At 39.4% G+C, this 25,075-nt stretch overlaps 1 protein-coding gene across 1 annotated transcript in view; it reads right to left on the bottom strand.

Moving 5' to 3' along the window:
• Positions 1-25,075, bottom strand: part of TPO (thyroid peroxidase) — an 83,741-nt gene that overhangs the window by 39,324 nt on the left and 19,342 nt on the right. Inside the window, exons 5-9 of the mRNA XM_034763865.1 lie at positions 22,556-22,685; positions 19,379-19,585; positions 11,047-11,562; positions 964-1,222; positions 334-504 (exon numbers count right to left, since the gene is read on the bottom strand). Coding sequence (XP_034619756.1) covers positions 334-504; positions 964-1,222; positions 11,047-11,562; positions 19,379-19,585; positions 22,556-22,685 — 1,283 coding nt within the window. The remainder of the gene's footprint in view (positions 1-333; positions 505-963; positions 1,223-11,046; positions 11,563-19,378; positions 19,586-22,555; positions 22,686-25,075) is intronic.

The raw sequence follows: 25,075 nt of genomic DNA, 5'->3' as shown, positions 1-25,075 counted from the left end.
AATTTTGAGATTTGAAAAATGTTGACCAATTCTAATAAAAGTCATAGTTACTAAAAAGCCACTCCAGATACATACAGTAACCCCCTGCATTATGGTTTGTCCCTTTCAAACTAAGGAGGTTGTTTTCATGTCTATTGCTACTGAATATTTTGTCTTCATTATAGCTACTTTTTACTCTTGTTGTGTATTCCTAAAAGAGACTGCTGTAACGTCTCTGTTTAACTAGACATAGCTTTCACTTAATAACCATGTTGGTAAATTTACAGTATGCTACAAATACAGGTAGTGATGTCTGAATCATTAGCATAGAAAATCTAGAAAAAAGTAATAGACCTGGGAGTCCATGATCACGTCCACGCTGTAAATTTAATGAGGCTAAGTCCAATGACCCATTATTTGACAATACAACGAGCTTTTCTGTTAATTCTTCATTCATGATTTGATCCTGCATCAGTAGTTTTGCTGACTTTGCTAGAATACCTCTTAGTAAAGGGTCCAAACCTCCTTTAAAACATAAAACCAATGCAGTGTCAAAGTACATGTGAAAACAAAATAATTATAAATTTTCTAAATATTTCTGCATGCACTTTTCTCTCTACATTTTTAAGATGATTCACCTTAAATTCAAACAAAATAATGATATGCTCCATTTTGAAAAGAAAATAATAATGCAGTTAAGAGGCACTGTCTGTTTCTTAAGACAGCAGAAACATTGCTAACAGACTGATTATATGAGATGAATTAGATGTTTCTAATAAACGTTGTTTGTGTGTTTCAAAAGACTAGTTAACAAGAATAAATTGTCCCGGTTGACATTAATTCTTTGGGCACTGTTCAACAACCTGAACCAATGATGCAATTAAATGAATATTCTTGATTTTATAAGATTTTGAAATGCAATTAGGAAGAGGTTTGGAAAATGCTGCAATAATGTGAAAAGATGTAGTCCACATAAAAACATACCTTCTTTAATGAGCCTCCAGGGACTAAAAAAAACTTCATGCATATGAAGATTTGGGAGGTCTGGGTCATCTTGATACTGAGCATTAAGTCTCTTTATTATTGGGTGTATTGTTGCATGACCAAATCGAAAAGCAGCGGTAGAAAATACATTTGAAGCCGTGGGATTTATTCTGTGATCATAGCCTTTATACAGACCAAGATACTGATTAAAAGCCTCTGGGCCAATGATTTTTGGAATATAGTCTCTTAGAGTAATAATCTAAAAGAAAGAAAAAAAATCTCAGTTAATATTTACATAGTATAATAATGCTTCCCGTTAGTATAGTGCATTTCCATCCAGTACTTTACAAGCATTAATTAATTAACACTTTCAACAACCCTGTGAGGTAGGTAAGTAGTATTGTCTTCATTTTGCAGATGGGGAAAAAGAAGTTAAATCACTTGCCCAAAGTCATACAGAGAGTCAGTGGCAGGGCTAGGAATAGGACCCAGCAATCCAGGCTCCCAAATCCATTGGTGCAACAACTAGATCAAAGCCTGGCATGGACAGATTACAAATGCTCTCTATAATAGTTCCCTTTGACTTCAATGAGCTTGAGAACTCCCTGATCCCCAGCATTGATTTAAATCCTAAAAACTGGATTGGGACAGCATAAGCTACTGAGCCTTTAAACTAAACCAGCATAAACCATGACCAGATTTTGTTTTCAGTCACATGTTTAAATGGTTACTCCCAGAATCCTTTGATAGACATTTGATACAAAATTGCAGCCAACTTAAAGACCCCAACAAATCAGATTGTATAATGGAAATGTTGATAAACATCTCCTATCAAGTGCTTGTATAATGCAATAGAATTACTGAAGCATATAAAAAAGCTTACTAGTAATACTTGTCCCCCTGAAAAAAAAGGTATATTGCACTGAATAAAATGAAACTTTTTCATTTTGACAAAAGATTAAAGATTACATTTGAACTTATTAAAGCATAATGGGATGAATATGAAGTATAGTGAACTCAAAATATATTTTAAGTTCGATAGAATATGCAGTAAATTGACCAAATACAGTAGAAGCTTGATATAATTCATATTGAAAATCAAGCAGGGATAACATAGTCTCATCAGATATTGGGTTTCATTACCTTGGGTATGTCACACAGAAAAGCAAGCTCCAATGAAGTCTACAAGATATGACTCTGCATATTTGCCAACAGTCACTCTACACAGAGCAGTATGGGCAGCTGTTGCTCATTCTTATTCAGCTTCCACTTATGCACGTTTCTAAATTAGTTATATTCATATAAGAAAGAAGCTCTCTCAAGACTGCACAGCTGCTTGATTAGATTAGATTTTCCTTGCATACTGTCTGTCAAATATATTTTTTTTTAATTGCGGGAAATTAGTAGTGTGGTTGTCATTTAAAAATTTTACATTTGCCAACACTTATCACACACACGGGTATTGTTAGCGCCAGGTGTAATTTTAGGTTTCAAGTCAGCTTTGTGGCCCAGTAGTAGCATATTGTGCTATCATATAAAGGGCTGGAGTATGGACTTGTCAAGTTTGGACCCTCCCTTCTGAGGCAAGCAGAGGTTGGAGATACTGAGGAGGTAATACTCACATCTCCAGGACCAGCGTGAAGCAAGGAGAAAGGAAAGTGAGTACTTTGCTTCATTATCAAGCAACCCAAACTGGCCAAAGTAGAACAGAACAATGATGTAAATGTGACAAAGTCAACTCCAGGCACAAGCACATTGGGAATCTCTACCATATAGACATAACAATTCAAGGGCTGCCTTTGCTCTCCTATTCCAATGGTAGATCCAATCAGGAGGCATCAAAAGGCCAGATCTCCCGCTATGTCTACACTATGTGGGGGGATCGATTTCAGATACGCAAATTCAGCTACGGGGACAGCGTAGCTGAATTCGACGTATCTGATCCGACTTACCCTGCTGTGAGGACGGCGGCAAATCAATCGCCGCGGCTCCCCCGTCGACGGCGCTTACTCCTACCTGGACTGGTGGAGTATGTGCGTCGATTCGGGGATCGATTATCGCGTCCTGATGAGACGCGATAAATCGATCCCCAAGAGATTGATTTCTACCCGCCGATCCGGGCGGATAGTGAAGTCAAGCCCTCCACCTCCACCAGTGGGCCTGAAGGAGGAGGACAGTTCACATTCAGGTTCTCCATGCACTGCTGAAGACGGGGGCTCCAATTTTGCATAAGGTCATTACAATTATGAGGCTAACAATGAAAAGGAGTCCTGTGCTGGAAGATTCAGGGGTTTGGTAGGGTTTGGGTTTGAGGGGTTGTGGTGCTGTGCCAGACAAAAGTGTTTTATAGAAAATCAAAGGGGAAACTGAGGAGGATACTGGAGAAAAAAATTCTGGAAGCTGACATAAAAGTACAAGAACTGCATATCAGAATCTCTAATACATAACCCTTGGAGCAGGCTCACAATCTAATTAACTTGGACTTGTCTCAAGAGGTGTTGAGAAACAATAAAATGTATTTAAAGACTTACACTCTTGCTGAAGTTTAAAAAACAAGTCTAAGCACTCTGCAGAGATTCAAAATGATTTTTCTGTGCATTTGATATGCAAAGCAGTATATGTGACACAGAAAGAAAGTGTGCCACCTAATCAGAGTGAGTGATTTTAAAGACGTGTTTCTTTTCATATTTGCCATGCAATAATCATCATAGCGTTTTTAATACCGTATTCCTTATATATTCAGCCTCTTCTACATAAGTCACAGAACAAAATTTTCACATCGGGCTCCCTACATAACTGTATATCACATCTGGTGAGCAGGTACATGAATCATGGTCCATATACTTGCAGAGCAGCCTCAATAGTATCTGCTACTGGTCCCATCGGAAACAAAATATTGGATTAAATGGACCATTAGTGTGAGCCAGCATGGCAATTCATAAAATAATTTAATTCACGGGACAGATTTCTAACAAGAGGCTTCCAAGAGTTGCTAGTGGCCTTCCAATACATGACTGCTCAGAGCATAGGTGCTGACTCTGTAGGTGCTCCAGAGCTGGAGCACCCATGGAAAAAAATAGTGAGTGCTCAGCACCCACCGGCCCCCTGCTGATCAGCTGTTTAGTGGGCCCTGCCGATCAGCTGTTCTGCAGCCCCCACTGATCAGCTGTTTGGCGGTGGGCAGAAGGCACTAGGGGAAGGGATGGAGCAGGGGCAGGAAGAGGTGGAGTGAGGGCGGGTCACTGAGGGGAGGAGCAAAGGGGGGTGGGGCCTCGGGATGGAGAAAGGGTGGAGCACCCACCCAGAAAAATGGCACCTGTGGCTCAGAGGGTTTAATTTATGGTTTTGTCTAAATACAGACTGAGTATTAACATTAACATACTACATCTTCCATTACTATTCAGGAGCAGGTTAATATTCAGAAAACCTAGCTAAAGATGCTGGCCTCTGCCTTGGAGTGTGCTAAAAAGGGCTACCAAATTTCTAAATACCTATTCTTTTTTTGGTGCTTCCCTTGTGTACATACTTGGTGTGAAAGGTTTTCCATTGCAAGGATAGTCCATATTTTACTATATCACAATTCCCCAGGAGAAGTCACGTTTTCCCAAGAATGTGCAATACAAAGTCTTGCTGCTAACACTAAAAAATAAAATAATCTGTCATTCTGTTTAAAATGTAGATTCTTTCCTGGAGCTTTAAGTTGGTCTCTACATGGGAAACGGGATATACATCTTCAATTGGTAAGCTCATAAAGAATTTTATATACATTTCTGTTTAAACAGTATATTTTTAACTGCAGGTGCACTTTCATTTTTCTTGCTCCTCAGATTCAGTACATTGCCCTTAGTGTCTGGCTTGCAACAAGGCTTTAGGCAGTATTCTGAGTGCAAACACAAAAAGAGCACTCCCATTCAGATTTCCATTGCAGGAAGAAATGGACTGTTAGTGTGCCTTAGAGACATTCAGTCCACCTAGGGAAGAATAAACAACCATCACCTTACAAAGCAGATGTGAACTGAATTGAACTATCCAAAAGAAGGACAAAAATAAGGCTGAAACAGAAATTACTTACCTACCAAGAATAGTACCTATTATTGTCACAGAACAAGATAACGCTCAGAACAGATTCAGATCCAGGTGACGCAGCAGTGGCACCAGGCTTTATTCTGAGAACACAATGCAGCCCCTAGTGGGTAAGGAAACATACAGCCACTGCACTGAGCAAAGACTGGTACTCACTGGGCTGTAGTCCACGAAAGCTTATGCTCTAATAAATTTGTTAGTCTCTAAGGTGCCACAAGTACTCCTGTTCTTTTTGCGGATACAGACTAACACGGCTGCTACTCTGAAAACTAACTTCCTATAAACTATAGTTGGCATGGGTAGCCTCTGGTGGGCAAAGACCGATGGGTAGTAAGGTATACTAATTTAATTGCAAGCCCTGCATAGGCTTCCTGAGTTCCTTACAAACAGGATAAATTACAAGCACTGCTCAGGCTGCATAAATTCCTTACAATTATAGAAATGGCTGTGAGGCAAGTAAGTAGAATCTGCAGAATTTGTGAAAGGTCTCTTTAGGAAGTAATAGAAAATAACCAATCATAGTAACAACAGCTATAATGTATAATACTCTCAAGTTCTATAGCACATGTCTATTACATACTTATAACATCTACTAAATATTTGCTAACCCTTTACAAACAATTTATAAATGGAACCTTAATGTAAAGGGTGACCCATTAATGAATGTATCCTCCGAACATATCTGTGAGATAGGGAAGTATTATCATTCCCATTTTAAAGTGGCAAAAATTGAGGCACAGATTGAATGATTTGTCCAAAATCACATACAATCTGTCTCCAGCAGAACCTAGAATAAATAAATTCCAGATCTCTAGACATTCAGTCCTGTATCAAAATCAGCATGCTTTCTGGACATGACTATAAAGGCACAGAGCTCAAGCTCTTTAGAAAGAATTGACTTACATTTTTCATACATACTCTTACCACTTGTCCCCATATCTTGCCAGTTCTTTCTCCAACCATTTTAAAAAACTCAACCCTTCCTTTCTGTCCGAGTGCTTATATGCGAGTTCATGGCTTGGTGAGCACCTGTGCTGATTACTGTAACCTCCTCCTCTTTGGCCTCCTTGAGACCCATGCTGGTACTCTCCAGCCCATGCATTAAAAAAGTATTAAGGTTGCAAAATGAAGGGCTCACAATTAAGGAAAAATCAAATTTAAGGCTGCCTGTGGAACCTTAATTCACGCCTTGGTGTGAATGCATTAGGGTATAGTCTTCAGTACAAGTGGGTTGTTGTTGCCTGGTATAAGAGGAGCAGACCCATGCTGTTTGAGAAGCCTTCAAGAAATTGCATGATCTTTTCAGCAAAATAGGAAGATAGTTATTTGCCAAGCTTAGTGCTGGGTTCTGCTGTTGGCGTTTACCACCCCACGTAGCAATTTAGGGCAGGCTTTGGGAGGTTGAGGGGAAGGTTCTTTTGGCCTGTAGTACAGCCTCGGCACTGGCTTCAAGAAATGCTTTACATCTATATGAATGAGGAAGGGAGTTATTTATTTTTAAACTGCAGAGAAAGCCGGAATCCCATTAGAGTTGCTATCTAGTAACCGAAATGTAAAAATATGTTTTTTTTCCTGTGTGTGACCTAAATTCATTAAATTAAATCCTTAGTTTAAAAATAATATGATATATCAGAGCAGACTTAAGGTTGCTACTAGCATTCATAGATTCATAGATTCTAGGACTGGAAGGGACCTCGAGCAGTCATCGAGTCCAGTCCCCTGCCCTCATGGCAGGACCAAATACTGTCTAGACCATCTCTGAAAGACATTTATCTAACCTACTCTTAAATATCTCCAGAGATGGAGATTCCACAACCTCCTTAGTCAATTTATTCCAGTGTTTAACCACCCTGACAGTTAGGAACTTTTTCTTAATGTCCAGCCTAAACCTCCCTTGATGCAGTTTAAGCCCATTGCTTCTTGTTCTATCCTTAGAGACTAAGGTGGACAAGTTTTCTCCCTCCTCCTTATGACACCCTTTTAGATACCTGAAAACTGCTATCATGTCCCCTCTCAGTCTTCTCTTTTCCAAACTAAACAAACCCAATTCTTTCAGCCTTCCTTCATAGGTCATGTTCTCAACTCCTTTAATCATTCTTGTTGCTCTTCTCTGGACCCTCTCCAATTTCTCCACATATTTCTTGAAATGCGGTCTCCAGAACTAGACACAATACTCCAGTTAAGGCGTAACCAGCGCAGAGTAGAGCGGAAGAATGACTTCTTGTGTCTTGCTCACAACACACAGGTTAATACCTCCCAGAATCATGTTTGCTTTTTTTGCAACAGCATCACACCGTTGACTCATATTTAGCTTGTGGTCTACTATAACCCCTAGATCCCTTTCTGCCATACTCCTTCCTAGACAGTCTCTTCCCATTCTGTATGTGTGCTGATTTTTCCTTCCTAAGTGGAGCACTTCGCATTTGTCTTTGTTAAACTTCATCCTGTTTACCTCAGACCATTTCCCCAATTTGTCCAGATCATTTTGAATTATGACCTTGTCCTCCAAAGCAGTTGCAATCCCTCCCAGTTTGGTATCATCTGCAAACTTAATAAGCGTACTTTCTATGCCAATATCTAAGTCGTTAATGAAGATATTGAACAGAGCCGGTCCCAAAACGGACCCTTGCGGAACTCCACTTGTTATGCCTTTCCAGCAGGATTGGGAACAATTAATAACAACTCTCTGAGTTCAGTTATCCAGCCAGTTATGCACCCACCTTATAGTAGCCCCATCTAAGTTGTATTTGTCTAGTTTATCGATAAGAATATCATGCGACCATATCAAATGCCTTACTAAAGTCTAGGTATACCACATCCACAGCTTCTCCCTTATCCACAAGACTTGTTATCCTATCAAAGAAAGCTATCAGATTGGTTTGACACGATTTGTTCTTTACAAATCCGTGCTGGCTATTCCCTATCACCTTACCACCTTCCAAGTGTTTGCAGATGATTTCCTTAATTACTTGCTCCATTATCTTCCCTGGCACAGAAGTTAAACTAACTGGTCTGTAGTTTCCTGGGTTGTTTTTATTTCCCTTTTTATAGATGGGCACTATATTTGCCCTTTCCAGTCTTCTGGAATGTCTTCCGTCTGGCATTTGAGTACTTAACTTTGCAAGCTTAACAGTCTCTTCATTTTTTTTTTACTATATGAAATTTCCTAGAATTTTAATTACTTTAAAAGAACAAAACATTGTACTTTCATGGTTTCCCTAGACCAGGGGTCGGCAACGTTCGGTACGTGGCTCACCAGGGTAAGCACCCTGGCGGGCCGGGCCAGTTTTATTTACCTGCTGACGCGGCAGGTTCGGCCGATCGTGGCCCCCACTGGCCGTGGTTCGCCGTCCCGGGCCAATGGGGGTGGCGAGAAGCGGCGCGGGCGAGTGATGTGCTGGCTGTGGCTTCTCGCCGCCCCTATTGGCCCGGGACAGTGAACCGCGACCAGTGGGGGCCGCGATCGGCCAAACCTGCTGCGTCAGCAGGTAAATAAAACTGGCCCGGCCCGCCAGGGTGCTTACCCTGGCGAGCTGCATGCCGAACGTTGCCGACCCCTGCCCTAGACAGTAGTCCTGATTCTCCTCTCATTTTTGCACCAGGACAAACTAGAAGTAACCTCACTCAAGTCAGGAGAGTTACACTGATGTTTGTGAGCAAGTGCAGGAAAAAAAAAGCCATGTTTTCTAAACACTCCCAAAAGAAATCTTGGCACGTGTCACAACATTGAAATTATTCTGTCTTGCCTCCATCATTGAGCATGAACTTGGTTGAACACTGAATCATCCAGGGCCCAATACATTTTACTTCAACATGGAATTAACTGTGCATGTTTGCACAGAACAGTCTTCATCAATTAAAATATTATAAAAGACTTAAAGTATTGCCGTGGTTTAAACAAATTACTGCACTTGTGTGAAACATGCTTTCCAAATGTCCATAACTAAAACAAATCAAACCCCCAGAACCTTGAAAGGCACGAGTCCCTTCCAAGGGCTGTATTAATGTCAAGTTTCGACTTCTGTTTGCTTGTCAGTAGAGCTGTTTAAAAAGCAAAATTGAAAAAAAAATCTAATGGAAATAGTGCTTTAAAAAAGTCATATTCCTTTTTAAAAAAGGATGAACTGGTTTTGTTCAAGCTCTCCATAAATATGCACCCTCAGGGAGAGACTAGACCTGGACATATTCTGCCAAAAAGAAGAAAATCTTAGGAAGTTAGAGCAACTGAATATAGAATCCTGGAATGGAAGTTTTAGACAACTCCAACCATAGCTTTTGCCTGTGCTCTAGTTATTATAACACTCTAATAAAGCTACTACAATTATATCCACTGAATGAGTGTCCTTAAATAGGATAGGTCAGCTCAAAAATATTACTCATATGCCACAGGCTGATCTCATTATTTTGTGATACTGGTAGAGATAATAAGTAGCCCAGAGTCATAAAGAATAATGCCTTGTGCAAACTATTTTGTTTAAGGGCATGATGTTTCATATTCCTACCCACTAACATCAGCGTGCACAGAAGCCTAGTTTTGGGATTTCTGATTTGTTCTTTTCTTCTAACTAGTACCAATAACCAGTCTGAGCTTGTTAATACAATGATTTTAAAACAAAAAATACACTTAAGAGAGAGGAATTGACTTGGGAGAGCTGAAAGAGAGGCTAATGGCCGGACTATCTAAAATAGACAGATTACATACTGATTCCAAATAAAATGAGTTATTTTTCTATGTGTATGCTTTCTTTGTGCAACCAGTAGTCTCACATCAAATGCACATGGTTTCCTGAAGGACTCATTCCATGTTTACTGCAGAGAGTTCAGGTGGAAGGAAAACAATATTTTTTCATGATCATTAAAGTCTGCTTTTCTCCCTATTACTCTTCAGAAAAATCCACAATCTGGTGTCACAAATATTTCAGCTGCTAGCAATTAGAGACTGTGTGAAAGGCCTGTTGTTTCCAAAGTGTTCCAAACCTGATATTTCAGATCCAGTGCTATGGATTATAACACAGAGACTGGATCAGTGTGAACAAGGAGAAATAACCATTTTCCTCACTGGAAAACAGCTAAAGAAAAGTTAGTTTTATGACCTAAATATAATGTTCATGTCCAAATTCATAGGCTAGAGTGTATTGGTAACGTAAAGAGTTTTTACTTGATTTGGATACCTGGATGCAATATTTGCTCTACTTGTCTGTGAATCAATAAACACACTCTGTAATCTAAGGATAGATTTTTCAAATCACAATGGAATGGTTGGGAGAGACATTATATTTAAAAGTAAAATGAAAACAAAATATCTCATAAGAGTATCTTAATGTAGAAGATTATAATTCTTGAAAGTGAAACCCTGGTGGATGTTAGAATTTCAGTTTAATTATGAAGACTTCTACTCATTGATTTAATATGAAACTCTGTATCTCTACTTTCCTGTCTGCTTTGTTATTTTCCATATTGATTTCTCCTTCCCAAGTTTTAGGGCTCAAAGTCTATGCCCTGCCCTAGGGGTTTATGCATTAGTTTGGTAGTGTGAAGCTTATGGTCTTTTTATGGAAGGAGAATATTTGTTTATAGATTTTGCATTAGAAAGACAAACTTTTGTGCACTGTGGGAGACTTACCTACTTTTTACTTGCTTCCTTTCCCAAAATTACTATAAAGAAGAGAGAGCCAGAAAGAGCGAAGAGACCTCAGTAGAATAAAAAGAAGGAAAAGTCTGAGGAAAGAGGAAATGCAGCTAGAAAGGGCAAAGATGCCAGAAAAAATGACAGCAGAGAGGCATGGCATCTGAACAAACAAAGGAATCTAAATATTAAGACGTTTGAGAAAAGAATGAAAATCTGACACCAAAAATCTGAAGTTGAAAATAGAGACAGCAAGGAAGGTAACATGACCCTCAAAAAGCTATTCAGCTCATGAAAACACATTTTCAGTTTTGTGCCTAATTAAATCATAGCAGAGCCATAGCAATAAATTGACAATTAACTAGACCACCAACCTGATGTAGAGCACCAACAATTTTGCGAGCTTCTTGGTAAACTGTTTCCGAGCTCCAATGTCTGTTCAGTTTTTTCAGTGCTTTAGCCAGGCGGTTGTGTTCTCGCAGCCACAAGGTGTGCATAGCTGTCAATGAGATTACTTCACTAGACCTGCTGTCCCCAGCCATAAAGCATTCGATCCTTTCAGCTTCATCTGAGTTAGGGTCTTGTGCACAGGGAGATGGGACCTGGTCTACAAAAGGCAGGTATTCCCGATCATTGTCATAATATCGCACATTTGTTCTAAGGAGGCCTTCTTTGCTGGTAAAATTCCTTAGTTTGTTTTCCACAGCAGGCGTGCTGCCATAGACAGTGGAAGCATCAAGGAAAGAGGTTAAACCATTGATCTGTTCTCTTGGCTTTAATGTTGATAGATTTCCAAAGAGAATGCTATGATCACCAGTGCCACATGCAGGAGATGAACGATAAAAAGGCATGCACTCTCTTCCTGTTGATAGCGTATCATTGGCAAATACCTGTGTAATAAAATAGACATTTTCTGCAGTGAAAATAACATAGCTGGACTGGAAGTGACTACTGCAGTAAGGGTTCCATAAAGGTTTCCATTCTAAACCCTACATTTCAGTTGTTCATATCTTTTTGAAACACCTTTTTTCTGGACTAAAGTTTTCTAGGGTTGTCTCTGTGTTCTTTATTTAGGTATATATGTTTTTGAAGTTTGAGCAAAAATGGTCTAGCCATTTTTGAGAACAGGCAGAGTGAAAAAAATATACTTTCTCCATTAAAAAAACAATGTACTGCTATGTTTTCTGAACAATTCTATGACTGAATTAAACCCATGAAATTCATCATCAAACAGGTCTCACTGAAGAGAATTGCCTGTGAGTTCTGGTAAAAATTGTTTTTCACATGATCAAGTTATGAGTCATTGAACATTGTGTGCTATAACAGATTTTGCATGAGTTTTCTCATTTCAGAAAGCCATGCTGCTTGTGCACGTGCAGCTAACCTAGCTGCCTACACTCAGATGTAGTGAAGGTGCCCATAGTCCAGAGCAGGACTGTGCAAAAGCTCTTGCTTCAAAGAGCTCGTTTTTGTACAGTGCACGTGGACCAGGGAGACTTCGCCTCAGTTAGGTCCTGATCCAAAGCTCATTGAAATCAATGAAATATATGGAGAAGTTGTGATGTCAAATGACATCAACATCCCCTTTACTTCAATGAGTTTGGGATTATGCCCTAACTGGACATTTTGTGAATTGATTAGCAGGTGTGCACCATGGAGGCCTCTCCCCTGAACTTCTTAATCAACAGGCAGAGGAGGACAGGATTTCTTTACATTTTAGAAGAAACTCTGAGTCAGCTATTCTGTTTAAGAAAATAAAATTAATCACTAAAATAAAAACAATCATGTTTCGGAATGTCTGAAGTCTATCTGCCCTGTTTAATACAGAGCTGCTTTTATGAACTGCAATTTTTTTGAAAATCCCATCATTTCCAGATTCTAACAGATCACCACGCACAGTGTAATTAGACATGGTGAGCCATAAAAAGGATGTGTCAAGGCCCAGAGTTTAAAAATACACACCTCCAATGAAAACTGCTGTTAAAAACATGATTTTGAGTTTCAAAGAATATGCAATTATGAACTTTGGGAAAATCTATACTTTCTTACCCATTGATCTTTTACCATTGGTAAGGAAGTACAGTTACCACTTACTGAAGCTGCTGAAATATCCCCCAGAGGGTAACCATCTGCAGACGTTTGATAAAGTAAAACACATCTGCTTTGAAGAGACACCTGACCTAATCCGCTTTTTCTTTTCATCCTATTTGTTTGCTGTTAAATTTTCAAACAAATACTATAGCAGCAAAGAAGCATGGATAGACATATTAATGTTGCAGACATCCTACAAGGTGATATAATTACCTTTCAAATTTCTACATTGTTTTGCTTAGACTTTTGTTATTTAAACAAGTTAGTTCAGCAGGCTCCAAAACCAGTGTTGACATGTGCACAAATTTGAGACAGCTGGAATATCCTGTGAAAAGATCAAAGAGGTGTGGAGGGGCTGGAGGGAGATCATACAAGCTAGAAGTCTCTTTGGGGGTTATGGAAATAAAATCTGATTTAAGAGGGGTGAAAAAAGGCTAACGGGAACTGTGGAATGGAGCTTAACAGCTTTACATGGTGCTGGTATTTTTATCTCATTTGTTAAACAGATTTTTCTAACTACTGAAAGCTCATCACTGTAGGGAGTGCTATCATCATGTTAAAGCAATACTTGTTTATTTTCTAAGCCTATTAAAACCTGCCTTAAGAAATCCTCTCACTTCTTTCCCCATTAGCTAAGTAGGATAATTTCAATGGTAGGTTATTATATTTTGTGAGTAAACATATATTTTGTTTATTTTGCTGTTTGTTCCTTCAGTTGTTAAAATCAATTATTTATTTTCCCTTGGGTTTCTAGTCTAGAGTTTGTCCCCATTATTAAGTCTCTTGCTGCTATGGTGGTCTCTGCTTCCCTGAAGCTGGTAGGGTGGGCAAAGGGCTAGGTTTCTATTCCAAATACAGTTTCTTCTGAGACTGACAGCTACAGAGTGCTGTCTGGATTTGACTACCTCTTGCTTCTAGTTATCAGGAAAGGATTGGAAGAGTTTGGCTATAATTGAAAGAAATGTATGTTTGGCCTTTAACTTAGTAAACAGAGAGGACCACAACAAAACAGACCAAGAGTCTGTGAAGTTCACAGTGAATATTCTCTGGTTAACTGCCTCTGCAATTTTAATTCAGATCATTCTGTGCCCCAGCGGAGGAAAGCAGCAGTAATGAACATTAAGGGACTGGCAGAACTGCATAATGAGTCCTTTTCTTTTTCATGGGCTAAGTAGTGTGCAGTCAGCAGCTCAATGAGCAAATGAAGGTTTCTTATGTTATTTTTTCAAATGATATCAAACATGACCTGGAAAAAAAGTGTTTTTTATTGAAATTAATATAAAATGGCATTTCTCTCTAAAATCAGTGAAGAATATTCTTATCAATCCATTTCTTTGCAAAGAATAATTAAGGAGGTAAAAAACAAAACAAAGCAAAACAAAAAAATAAAAATAAAAAAAACCCACCCCGCCTGGCTATGGTAGCTTTCCTGGGTCAGCTGCACATACACTTAAAATTATATTATAAATGCACAAAAGAACATGCTGATTGTGAAGTGTAGCAGAATGAAAGTCACGAATTGTTTCAATGCACTGCATTGTCTAACTCCTATAGCGAATTGGTTCTGCGGAAAGTGACCACATGAAGAGAAGTGTTTGTTGCAGTTTTTTTAAAAGGAGTTCAAGGTTTGTGGAAGTTTTCTATATTGATAGCAAGGATAACTCAAATTCTCTGTTTATGTACAGGGGATTCTGAGAGGCAGGGTAGTCCAGGGCTCAGAAGACAGACCTAAATTCTATTTCTGGCTCTGATACTAGCTTGCTGGGTGACCTTGAGCGAGTTATCTCTACTCTCTGTGCCTCAATTTCCTTTCTCACCTTTTGTGTCTTGTCTATTTACATTGTAAGTTTTTCAGAACTATCTCTTATTATGTCTCTGTACAGTGTCTAGCATAATGGGACATTGGGGATATCAGTTGGGGTCTCTAGAAACTACTGTAATACAGCAACAGAGGGTCCTGTGGCACCTTTGAGACTAACAGAAGTATTGGGAGCATAAGCTTTCGTGGGTAAGAACCTCACTTCTTCAGATGTCTTGCAAAGTCTGCTCAGACAAGAGCAAATGTCACAGCTACTTACCTGTCTCTAATTAAGTATTATGGAATCAGAAACAATGGAAGCCCCATTTCCATAAAAAACTTACAGGGTGGGGGCCAACCCACAGGAAGAGAGAAACAGCATGAGGTCATCCTGCCTCCTGAAACAAATTAATTGAACTATGGAAGATAGAAGTGAGGACAAAACCCATCTTTGACCAGGGCCGGCTCTAGGTTTTTTGCTGCCCCAAGCAAAAAATTTTTTGGCTGCCGCCCCTCCGCCCAGCCCTGGGCTCTCTCCCTCTCCCTCTCCCCCGCCCCAAACTGCAACCTCCTGCCGCCCAAGCCCTGGGTCACTGGTAACTCGCTCCCAGGGCAGGTCATTCAGCAGGAATTTTGGATGTGCACAGAACACAGACAGGACTGGTTCCTGCATGGTTACAGAACTGCAGTAAAGTGGAACAATTTTCAGCTTGTGTGACTGGAGGATATCTGGATGCATATTATAAGACTGTCCTACATAAATGAGGAAAAGTTGAGGTACCTTTATTATTCTTTTGTTCCATTCTTTGTTTTTATGGGGAATGCACTATCACGGTCTTCCTTTTAAACAAATAAATCTAAAACTTAAAAAAAAAAAAGCAATGGCTGTTGAAAATATCAATTTCAGTACTAATAACCACTGGGAAGCATTTCTTGCTCAATTTATTCTACTTTTTCTACAGCAAGTTACAGTGGATCAATATATTTGATTTGGGGGAAATGAAGCAACAGCTGCCCAAATTGAGCTGGAGCACTCCTGAATTTTGAGGGTGTTCAAATTTGGAAGGCAGGTGCTAGATTCCCTTTCTAAATATTAGCTAAATCTGGAAAGGAAAAGTCAATTTCTGCTTCCATGGCTCAGAAGTGTAAATCCTTCTACATGCCTGGTACTGTATCTAAAGCTGCCCAGTCTAGTAGAGCCTCCCCTCCCATACTTTTCATTTTAAATTCTAGTGGGATCCACATACCTCCCTTGCTAGGCTTCAGATAGAGAGGTGCACCATCCAGTTAGTTCCCCCAATTCCTTCTTTGGGGGAGAGCCCAGGGCTGGGGCGGCAGGAGGTACGGGTGGGAGGGAAGAGCCCAGGGCTGCAGCAGCAGGAGATGCGGATGGGGCGGCAGGAGGTGCGGGTGGGAGGGAAGAGCCCAGGGCTGCGGCAGCAGGAGATGCGGATGGGGCGGCAGGAGGTGTGGGTGGGGGGAGAGCCCAGGGCTGGGGCGGCAGGAGGTGTGGGTGGGAGGGAAGAGCCCAGGGCTGGGGCGGCAGGGGGGTGCAGGTGGGGGCCAGAGCTGGGGCGGCAGGGGAGAGTCCAGGGCTGGGGCAATACAGGGGTGCGGGGGAAGCCCAGGGCGGCAAAAAACCTAGAGCTGGCTCTGTCCCTACCATTCACAGCAAGCTGCCGATTTCAGTTCCATACTCCTTCTCCCGCCCTTTCCTGTTGCTAGTGGCCAAGGGAATGCTGGGAAATGTAGTTCTTTCCCTGCTCCAAGGCTGGCTCTATAGGCAGGGAGATAACCAAGGAACTACAGCTCCCAGGGCCCCCTGTTGGTTCTCAGCTCCCATGCTGGCTTCTTGCGCCCCTTGCAAATCTGCTGCCCAAAGCAACTGCTTGCTTTGCTGGTGCCTAGAGCCGGCCGTGTCTTTGACATCCATCACTAGGGAACAGAGAAAGCTGAGAAAGATGGTCCTTCAATCAACAGGGTGAAAACCCTGCTTAGGCAAAACTGTTTCACTTAGGAAAGACAAGGAAAGCCAAAACCTTGTACTTTTGTGAAAAGTCCTGTCTGAGGGGAAGTCAGCCAATGCTGGAAAGAAGAAGGACGGGTGAGAAAAACATCTTGAACAAAGCCTGTATTTTGCTAGATTAACTTTTCGACCTTTAGAACCATATTTTGTTTTGTTTTACTTGTAACCTTTTCTATCTTCATTCCTTAAGCTTGAACTCACTTAATCCTATTTATATTTCGTTAATAAATTTATTCAATTTTACCATAAACCAACTCAGTGCTCTGTTTAAAGGGAAGGTTATATTTACCCCTAGTTAAGTAAATAACTGTGATGTGCTTTTGTGTCTTTAAAGGAACAAAAAAATCCCATATTATTTCTCTGTACTTTCCAGGAGAGGGCTGGACATAGCACATCGTTTCGGGAAAATTTGGAATTGGGATTGTGTTGGGCTCACCCTGCCCAAAGTAACAAAGGCTGCTGGGGTCAGGCTGTAGACAGGCTTCTGGGGTCAGAGCTTCTGAACCAGGGATGTCTAGTACACAGACACTGAGGGTATCCTGGTAGGCTGGTTGGGAGCAGCTCAGGTTGGGAGTTATAACAGCAAAGCATTGTGAGGCTCCCAAGGTTATGAACAAACAGTGACACAACCCATCACTGGTCTGGACTGTACCTCAGAATGTGACAGTTCGTTATGTGTTTTTTTTTTCTTTTCTTTTGCTTTTGCTTTTCAAAATGGAAAAAAAAACTAGTTTAGCTTTCAGGAGAAAGCTGATTCTTGAGGGAAATTTTATTAGCTCCTTTTTCAAAGTTAGAAAAATGCTTCATCTGGTCACAGTAAAGAACTGCTTTGTGTAATGTGTCCTATTGCCTTGACAAAAGTGCATGGAAAGTACTTGGCATATAACTCAGAAGCAGAAGTACATCCATCTTCATCTGCCCTGCTTAAACTGGTATTAGATCCGAGAAATCTAATGGATATGGATGTACTTACATGTTATAAAAGGAGAGCTTCAAAATTGCTTAATTAATGTGCCTTTTTGTTCTAAGGAAATGTCAGCTACTGCCCTCAAAGTCTTTTAAACTTTGTAAGAAAGTAAAACTCAGGTTATAAACACTCTGCACATAACAGGGTCCATTAGAAAAATTAACCATCTTGATTTGAAATTTTCAAAATGCAGTTTTCTAACTTCCCAGGAGACGTGTCATGGCATGTTTGATATGTCTTGGCAGGTGAAAATGTCAAGTAATGCTTAGGAGTACAATTAACAAGAAGAAACAGATTCAAGATGATAAGGACACATCTCTTAGGAGCCTCTTACCTGAGAAATTAAAAAAAGAAAATCGGGGGTGGATGGGAGACTCTGCTCAAGATGATTGCTGTTCTACTGTATCTGCCTCATGCTAATGGAAAGGAACTGCCAGACAAGAAGCACATCACAATTGAGAGACCTAACTAGTCAATAGAATGAATAAAATATTCAAACTGCTTCCAGATATCGTTACAATAAATATCACTGTCATTGGTTTGGATTAATCAAAAAAACAATGAAGAATAGAGGTGGGCAAACCTCAACAGATTTAAAGGTTCAGATAACATTAGCTTAGTCAAGAAAAGAATCCAAAAGTTAGGATATTAATCTAAAACTTATTTTCAACATCTGAACAGTCTAAAACTCCCTCCATGATCTCCCCAACAGCCTCATTTGCTACTCAGAAGGCTATGGATCTGATCATCCATTGCCCTGCACCATGTAGTCATTTATGCAAGTGGTAGATGCAAAGTGGGCTACTTTGCAATAGCATAAAAACTGCACAAGGTGCAGGGCAATAGATAACCAAGTCTTGTGTCTTGGGGGAATCCATAATTTATCACAAGGAAGCTCTGTACAGGAGTGGAAGCAGTGCCTTCAGAGTAGAAGCAGTTACAGGATTGAAGTCCGGTTTTAGCGTTTGAACATGAAATTCTTTACTGAAGCTCGTGTGTGTGTGTGTGGACAACTCAGTGTTATTCATAAAGTGGGGTGGGTGGGAGTGGGAAAATCCTTGCGGGACAGCAGGTAGAATTGTAAGGCTCCATGACAGTACATTAGTGAGTTTCAAGCTGTATTTCGAGTTTGCTACCTATCATCTGCATGAAAGAATTATCTTACTTATAAATTCATCAGGCATGGTACAGAATTGTGTATCTATGCCAGCTCATTTCTTTCCCTACTAGAAAATAACTAGCTCCTGAAGTACAACTTTTTCCATCTTCTCAAAAGCAATGACCCCCATGTATGTAAGTTTCTGCAAAACGCTGAAGATCATTTTAGCCACATAGTTAGAACACACCTCCTTTCAAAAGTTGGTATTAGCTGATGGAAATATCCTTGCCTTCCCAGGGTAAAATTACTGCACTTTAGCTGAGTAACAGTTTAAAAAGAGAATTATTTATGACTATTTTCCTACTTTCCTCACTGGAATTCAAAACCTTGATACTTGTAACAACATTTTTTCTTGCCTGATAAGATGAATTCTCTACAACATAAACCCCATAGCTAAAAATCATTATATTTGTACTAAATATCTTTGATATCCTTCTTTTATCTACCTATATGTGGAGATGAATATAGGATTATCTCTCTATATATCTTTTTATATATCTGCCTTCCTGCATCATTAATTAATGATGTTGGATTGCAAATATTCTATTATTTTTTGCTTTGTTACTTCTGAATGATCTGTCAAATCCCTTGACCATTCTCTCACAATCTACTTTACCTGTTTGCCAACTAGTGCTTCCCTTGAACAAATGGATTTTAAATCATACCTTTATTGGAAAACATGATTTTTGGTTTTCACATGTCATCTTGCATTCTACTCCTCTTAGAAAGGCAGCTCTGTTTGTGCTCTGAGGTGTGAATGAAATGTCATGACTTATGTATTGTCCCCACACCATAATGATATCAGAATATAGATTGTCTTCCGTAACAGCCTCATTAGATGCATGAATAATTTTTCTTGTCACTTCACGAACCTAGGAAAGAAAGAGCTAATTTATCTGGTATGCCAAATATTATTTACCTTTCACTTATGGATAAAACACTAAAAAGGCTGAGGAAGTAGTGATAAAAGCTATCACTTTTGCCAGGATATTTTATGTTGTGGAGTACTTCTAATGGCTTGTTTTAAAAAGACACTGACAGTATGATTTTCCTGTTCAAAAGCTGAGATGTCAGTACCACAAAGCAGGTTCAAAGATATTTCAGCTGAGTTTTTCTGTGTAGTTACCAAATGAGTAGCACATCTCTGATCAGTTTCTTTTCTGAGTCTTTTGAATCTCACATGTTTTCTTTTACAATGTCTAAAAAGTTTTCATTCTATTTGTTCTGTTTTCTAGTCTTTTAACAAAGGTGCAGTGTTAGCAGGCAGCCTCCGATTAGTGCAGTTACTGGGGCTTCACGCTGCTCCATGCCATACAAGCTATTCACATACACAGCATTTTAGGTACCAAACAGAGACCCAAATGTTCCACTGAATATTCCCAGGCAGAAGGAAGTCAAGACCCAGTGAATCTGGCTGTTGGGGATAGCCAGCTCCTCAACGTGCTCCTTATCTCAACTCTGCAGAAGCCCTTCTGAGAGATTTAAATGAGGGGATGCTTACTCAATATGGCATAGTTGCCTCCTCACCCAACCAAAACCATCAGGGCAAACCAACACAAGTTAATGTTGACTGAGCCAACATTATCTTTCACAGATTTCTCTTTGGGGCTGTGAAAGATCCTCTCATGGACAGCAGCCTGCTGAGTCATACTGCTGAGAGAACTGCACAGAAATAGTAGGTAGGGAGAGAGTACAGTGACACACACCCTCTGTGCAGATGGTGGGGGGGTCTGTGTCCCAAAACCCCAGCTGTTTTGCAGGATTGCAAGTTGGTGGGAAACTCTACCCCACAACACAGGAATGGAGGAGAATTCATTGAAAGTGCACATTGGAGGCATTTCCAGTCTCCCACATAGGAATAACTTACTCACAGGAGCACAGAGGCCATCTGTGGTTCACTGTAATTTACTGACAAAGGTTTTCATATCACTGTAACTCTGCATTGTAAATTAAATGACCATGGAGATGGCGTTGAGCTACACTGTCTTCTAATATTCCGTCTTATGATAATTCTAATATTTATCCCTTACCTTGACTCTGCATGTTTTCTATTAAAGAGTAACTTATAATAAATAAAAGAACACAAATTACTGAAATCTGCAAAAAACAGCATAGAAAATCAATATTTTTTTACATGGTACTAATTTCATATTCGTATATTGTATGGTATTTTAAAGTGCAGCTAAACATAAGGGGGAGGGAAGCTTGTTGGTGTTATGCTGAATGTATGTCAGATTCCATGCAATAGTACAAGCTTTGTTTTAATGCGTTTCACTCCATTAGCACAAGACTTAATGAACCTGGAAATATGTGCAATTGATAACATCCACTGTAAAATTTCTCATTCAAATGTCAGTTTTTCATCTATAAACCCCACATTGTACTGCTTAAAGTTATGATGTCATTTAATTTGTAAAAGGACTTGAAAGTGACATGAACACTAAAATCTGTCTCCCATCATTATTAAATATGTGAAGGGTAAAATGACAAGACTGTGAACACAAAAGACTGTGGTTTCTGAGTCAATGCAGTAAGGGTAAATCTGACAATTTGAGATGAGCCTGAACCAGACACACCAGATCCAATCCTCTCCACTGAACATAGGGAAGTTTGCATCCAGTTTCAGATATAAATGTTTTGGTTCAGACCTTTCACTATTGCCATCTCTTCTGTATTATAACAATTTGCTGTGCCAAAATCCATCAAGTAATATCGCAGTGGTTCCTTACATTAGTAGTTTGAATTACATAATAGATGAAATTACAGTATGTTGGTAATATTTGTGCAATTGTGTTATCTTAATGTGCAAAGAAATTGTATTGCTGTATATAAATGAACAATATATTTACCTGCAGTACATTTCCCATTTATGTTGTCACCCAGAAGCTGCTTTATGTAACTACTGTGCATGTAATATTCTCCTTACAGTGAACTAATGATTTCTTTTTCAAAGGTTCCTATCACGGCTGCAGAGTAAATGGCTCTCTGTTTACCTCAGCCACCAAGTTCATTAAAAAGACCACACAATTGTAAATACACATAGAGTAGGATTTTCCACTGGCCACTTTATAGGCCAACTCTCTCCACAGTTCTCAAGTATAGACTCTTATAAAACAAGCACTGCATGAAAATCTGGTTTGGCAGTACCTCAGAGCAAATTTCAGTTCAGTAGTTATTCAATCTAGACCATTACCAATCTATTTTCAGACAAAGTGCTGGTGATATAAAACGCTGAATACACTACTGTGATGCAGTTATTGGAATATGTATTAAAGTTTTAATTGCCAAGACTTTGTCTTCTTTCTTAAATATCAAATCCATGCCTAGACTTCAGGTACTAATTAAATATCTAATAATGGCCCAAAGCCTTACTCAAAGAAACTCCAACTGAAGTCATGTAAGTAAGGTTTGAGTAAAAAGAGAGGACTCAGTAATTGGACTCCTGAATATACGCTTAATTAAAACACACCATTCTAAAATTTAGGCCATGTCTATACTTACAAGCTTACAGTGGCACAGCCGTAAGATTGTTCATATAGCCATGTTATGTTGATGGGAGAGAGCTCTCCTGTCGACAGAATAAAACCAGCTCAACAAGCAGCGGTAGCTATTTTGGCGGAAGAGTGTCTCCCACCAACATAGCGCTGTGCACACGAGCGCTTATGCTGGCAAATCTTATGTCATTTAGGGGGGTGTTTTTTTCAGAAAAGTTTTGTTGACATAAGTGCTAATGAACCATATTCATCTGCAGTTTGACTTCACTGATTTAAAAGATATTTTACAGTCCCAGGCATGCACGTAGCCCAATGCAAGTGTTTCAAATGATTCTATGGTGTTCTAACCAATGGCAGTTGAGATCCATTAAAGAAGAAGTTGGGATTCCATCCTTTGGGCTGGCTGATTCCATCTTCATAAGCTGGAGGGAGCCATCTAGCCAGAGCAGTGTTGGAAGCTCCCCATCTAGGATGTTCCCTGGGGAAATAAAATGTTTTTTTCCAACAGTTTTTATTTTAAAATATTCATCAGATATTGGTGTGTTTCCCGATACTGGGCTATTTATTAAAAAGATCTCTGAAAAGACACCAAGGTATACCAAAGCCAACTTGACTAAAAGGAAGGGCTAAAAAGTCTTTATTTACTAAAATAAATTTTTTCAGGGCCTTAACTTATGTTACTAGCTTAGGCTACTATCCTTTAAAAATCTATGGGTGCTTTGCCCACATAAGGACTTTGAGACTGTGTACTCATTCATTAGAAAAAAAGGGAAAGAAACGTTACGGCTCTTGCTGGCCTTCGTCAAGTGCTCTTGTTTAGAGCTGGGAATTGAGAGTTAGGGCAGGGAAGAGTGAGGCTGGAGGGAAGAGAAATGATCAGTGGGTTGGTGAGGATGTAGGGAGGCAACACATCTTAGGGAGCAGGGATCATGACTGGGAGTGAAGAAATGTAAGGTGAAATCCTGGCTCCAATGAAGTCAATGACAAAAACCCCACTGAGGCCTGGACTGGATCCAGGCAGTCCTCCTTCCATCATAAACATATCTAATCTACCTATCATTTAAATTCAAAATACTTTACATTGGAGAAAGGATGTGAGACTAGCTGGATCAATAAATTGGCAACTGAGCTCAAAATAAGCAGGTCAGAAGCAGAGACAGACCCAAATCAAATCCTCAGAATTTTTGGTGACTCTGGATCTTAATTCTGTAAACAGTCCCTATTTTTACAATGAACTAATCTAAAATCCCCTAAACTGCCCCCAACCCCAAACTGTGATGTTTAAAATTCAGATTCATGTTTTGCAGCTTCAGACCATCTCATGATGCTGAAATGGCACATGTGAAATTAGTTTAGCACTCTCAATCCAGATCAACTGGCATCCCTGAAAGCCAGGGACAAAATAGGCATTGAAATTGAATTTCCCTGTCACCATAGAGGTGGTAATCTCAGGGTAGGGTTGAGGCACATTCGTGGGGCACCATGAGAAAGTTGGTGCAGTTCTGTAGCAAAAGGCAGTAGGTGTCTAGGATGCTCAATCTAGTACATTTCATAACTTGCTAAATACACACAATATTCAAAAGCAGAGATAAAATATTAAAAGCATATTAGGTTTACTCTGATATTCTAAGGCTCAGCCACAAAGAACTTGGAATGTTCAGAGACAGAAAGTGGAACTACAGGGTGTTACACCTACATTTATATGTCCATGGAGATACTAAATGGGGAACAATTATTTTATTAATACTCCACTGATCTTCAACATACCAAAGTGGCTCAATTTGCAAAGCTATATGGGACAGTAATAAACTTAATTAACTGCAATAATTCACACTGGAAGGTTGAAATGTGCCTTAATAAAGCATTCAAATTAGTTACAGTTGATTTGTCTTTATTGAAATTGCATAAAGTACTGCACATAGTGTTAGTGCTATTCCACTCAATTAAAAATAATGAAATGTTAATTTAACTGCTTAACCAGTGATTTTTCTCCTGATTGCTTTTATATTTTACCAGCTCACTAGAATGTTACTGCAGTAAAATCCCTTTCAGATGCTTCTTATTATTATGTAATGATGGAATTAATGTCATCTTAAACAGTGTATCAAGCCTGTGTACTTTAACAAATACACTTGATTCTATATTTGTGGATTCCTGCTCTATTCTCTGCATTCATATATTATACTTCTACTTATTTTAATAGTACCTGCTGTTTCAAAACTGAGCAATTGGAAAAATTCATTAAAAGGCAATTTATGATCAAAATGTGGAAAGAAAAGACCCCGTGAAAAAGATCCAGAGATGAATCCAGTTTATATTATTCAAGCAAAACTCCCCCTGAAGTCCATGGAATTCTGCATGAATAAAGCGAGCTGGATTTAGCCCCAGGCAGTTGAAATAGAGGGTTACTGTTTCACAGATCCCTATGATGTAATCAAATATAATTCCTTCTATGTCAAGTGGAGATTTTTCACTCACTCATACTGGCATTACACATGTTTGGATAGCTCAAAAGTTGTTTTGTTGTGCCTTAGAAGGGACCTGAAGTTTTAAGATGCAGTTTATTACCTGGATTTATATCTTTTGAATGCAATTTTTTTTTAGTGTGCCTGGTTTTGGAATCAATATGTAGAAAGGAAATATTTGAATTAATGTGGTATGATTATATAATACTTTACTGGAGGACTCTATGTTTCATATCTTTCTGAGATGTCAGGGACACAACTCGGGAGATGCACAAAGAATTAGCTGCAAGCATGGATCCTTTGTTATTACATAAAAGGCACTTGAATAAATGGCCATAAGGATGCAAGAATGAGAATTATATAATTAAATTTTTTTGTTGGTTAAAGACAATAACCTAACTAC

Source organism: Trachemys scripta, chromosome 3, assembly GCF_013100865.1.
Source record: "Trachemys scripta elegans isolate TJP31775 chromosome 3, CAS_Tse_1.0, whole genome shotgun sequence".
In the NCBI taxonomy this organism is placed as follows: domain Eukaryota; kingdom Metazoa; phylum Chordata; order Testudines; family Emydidae; genus Trachemys; species Trachemys scripta.
The sequence above is the reverse complement of the archived record's forward strand: the minus strand, read 5'-3'. Positions and strand labels throughout refer to the sequence as shown.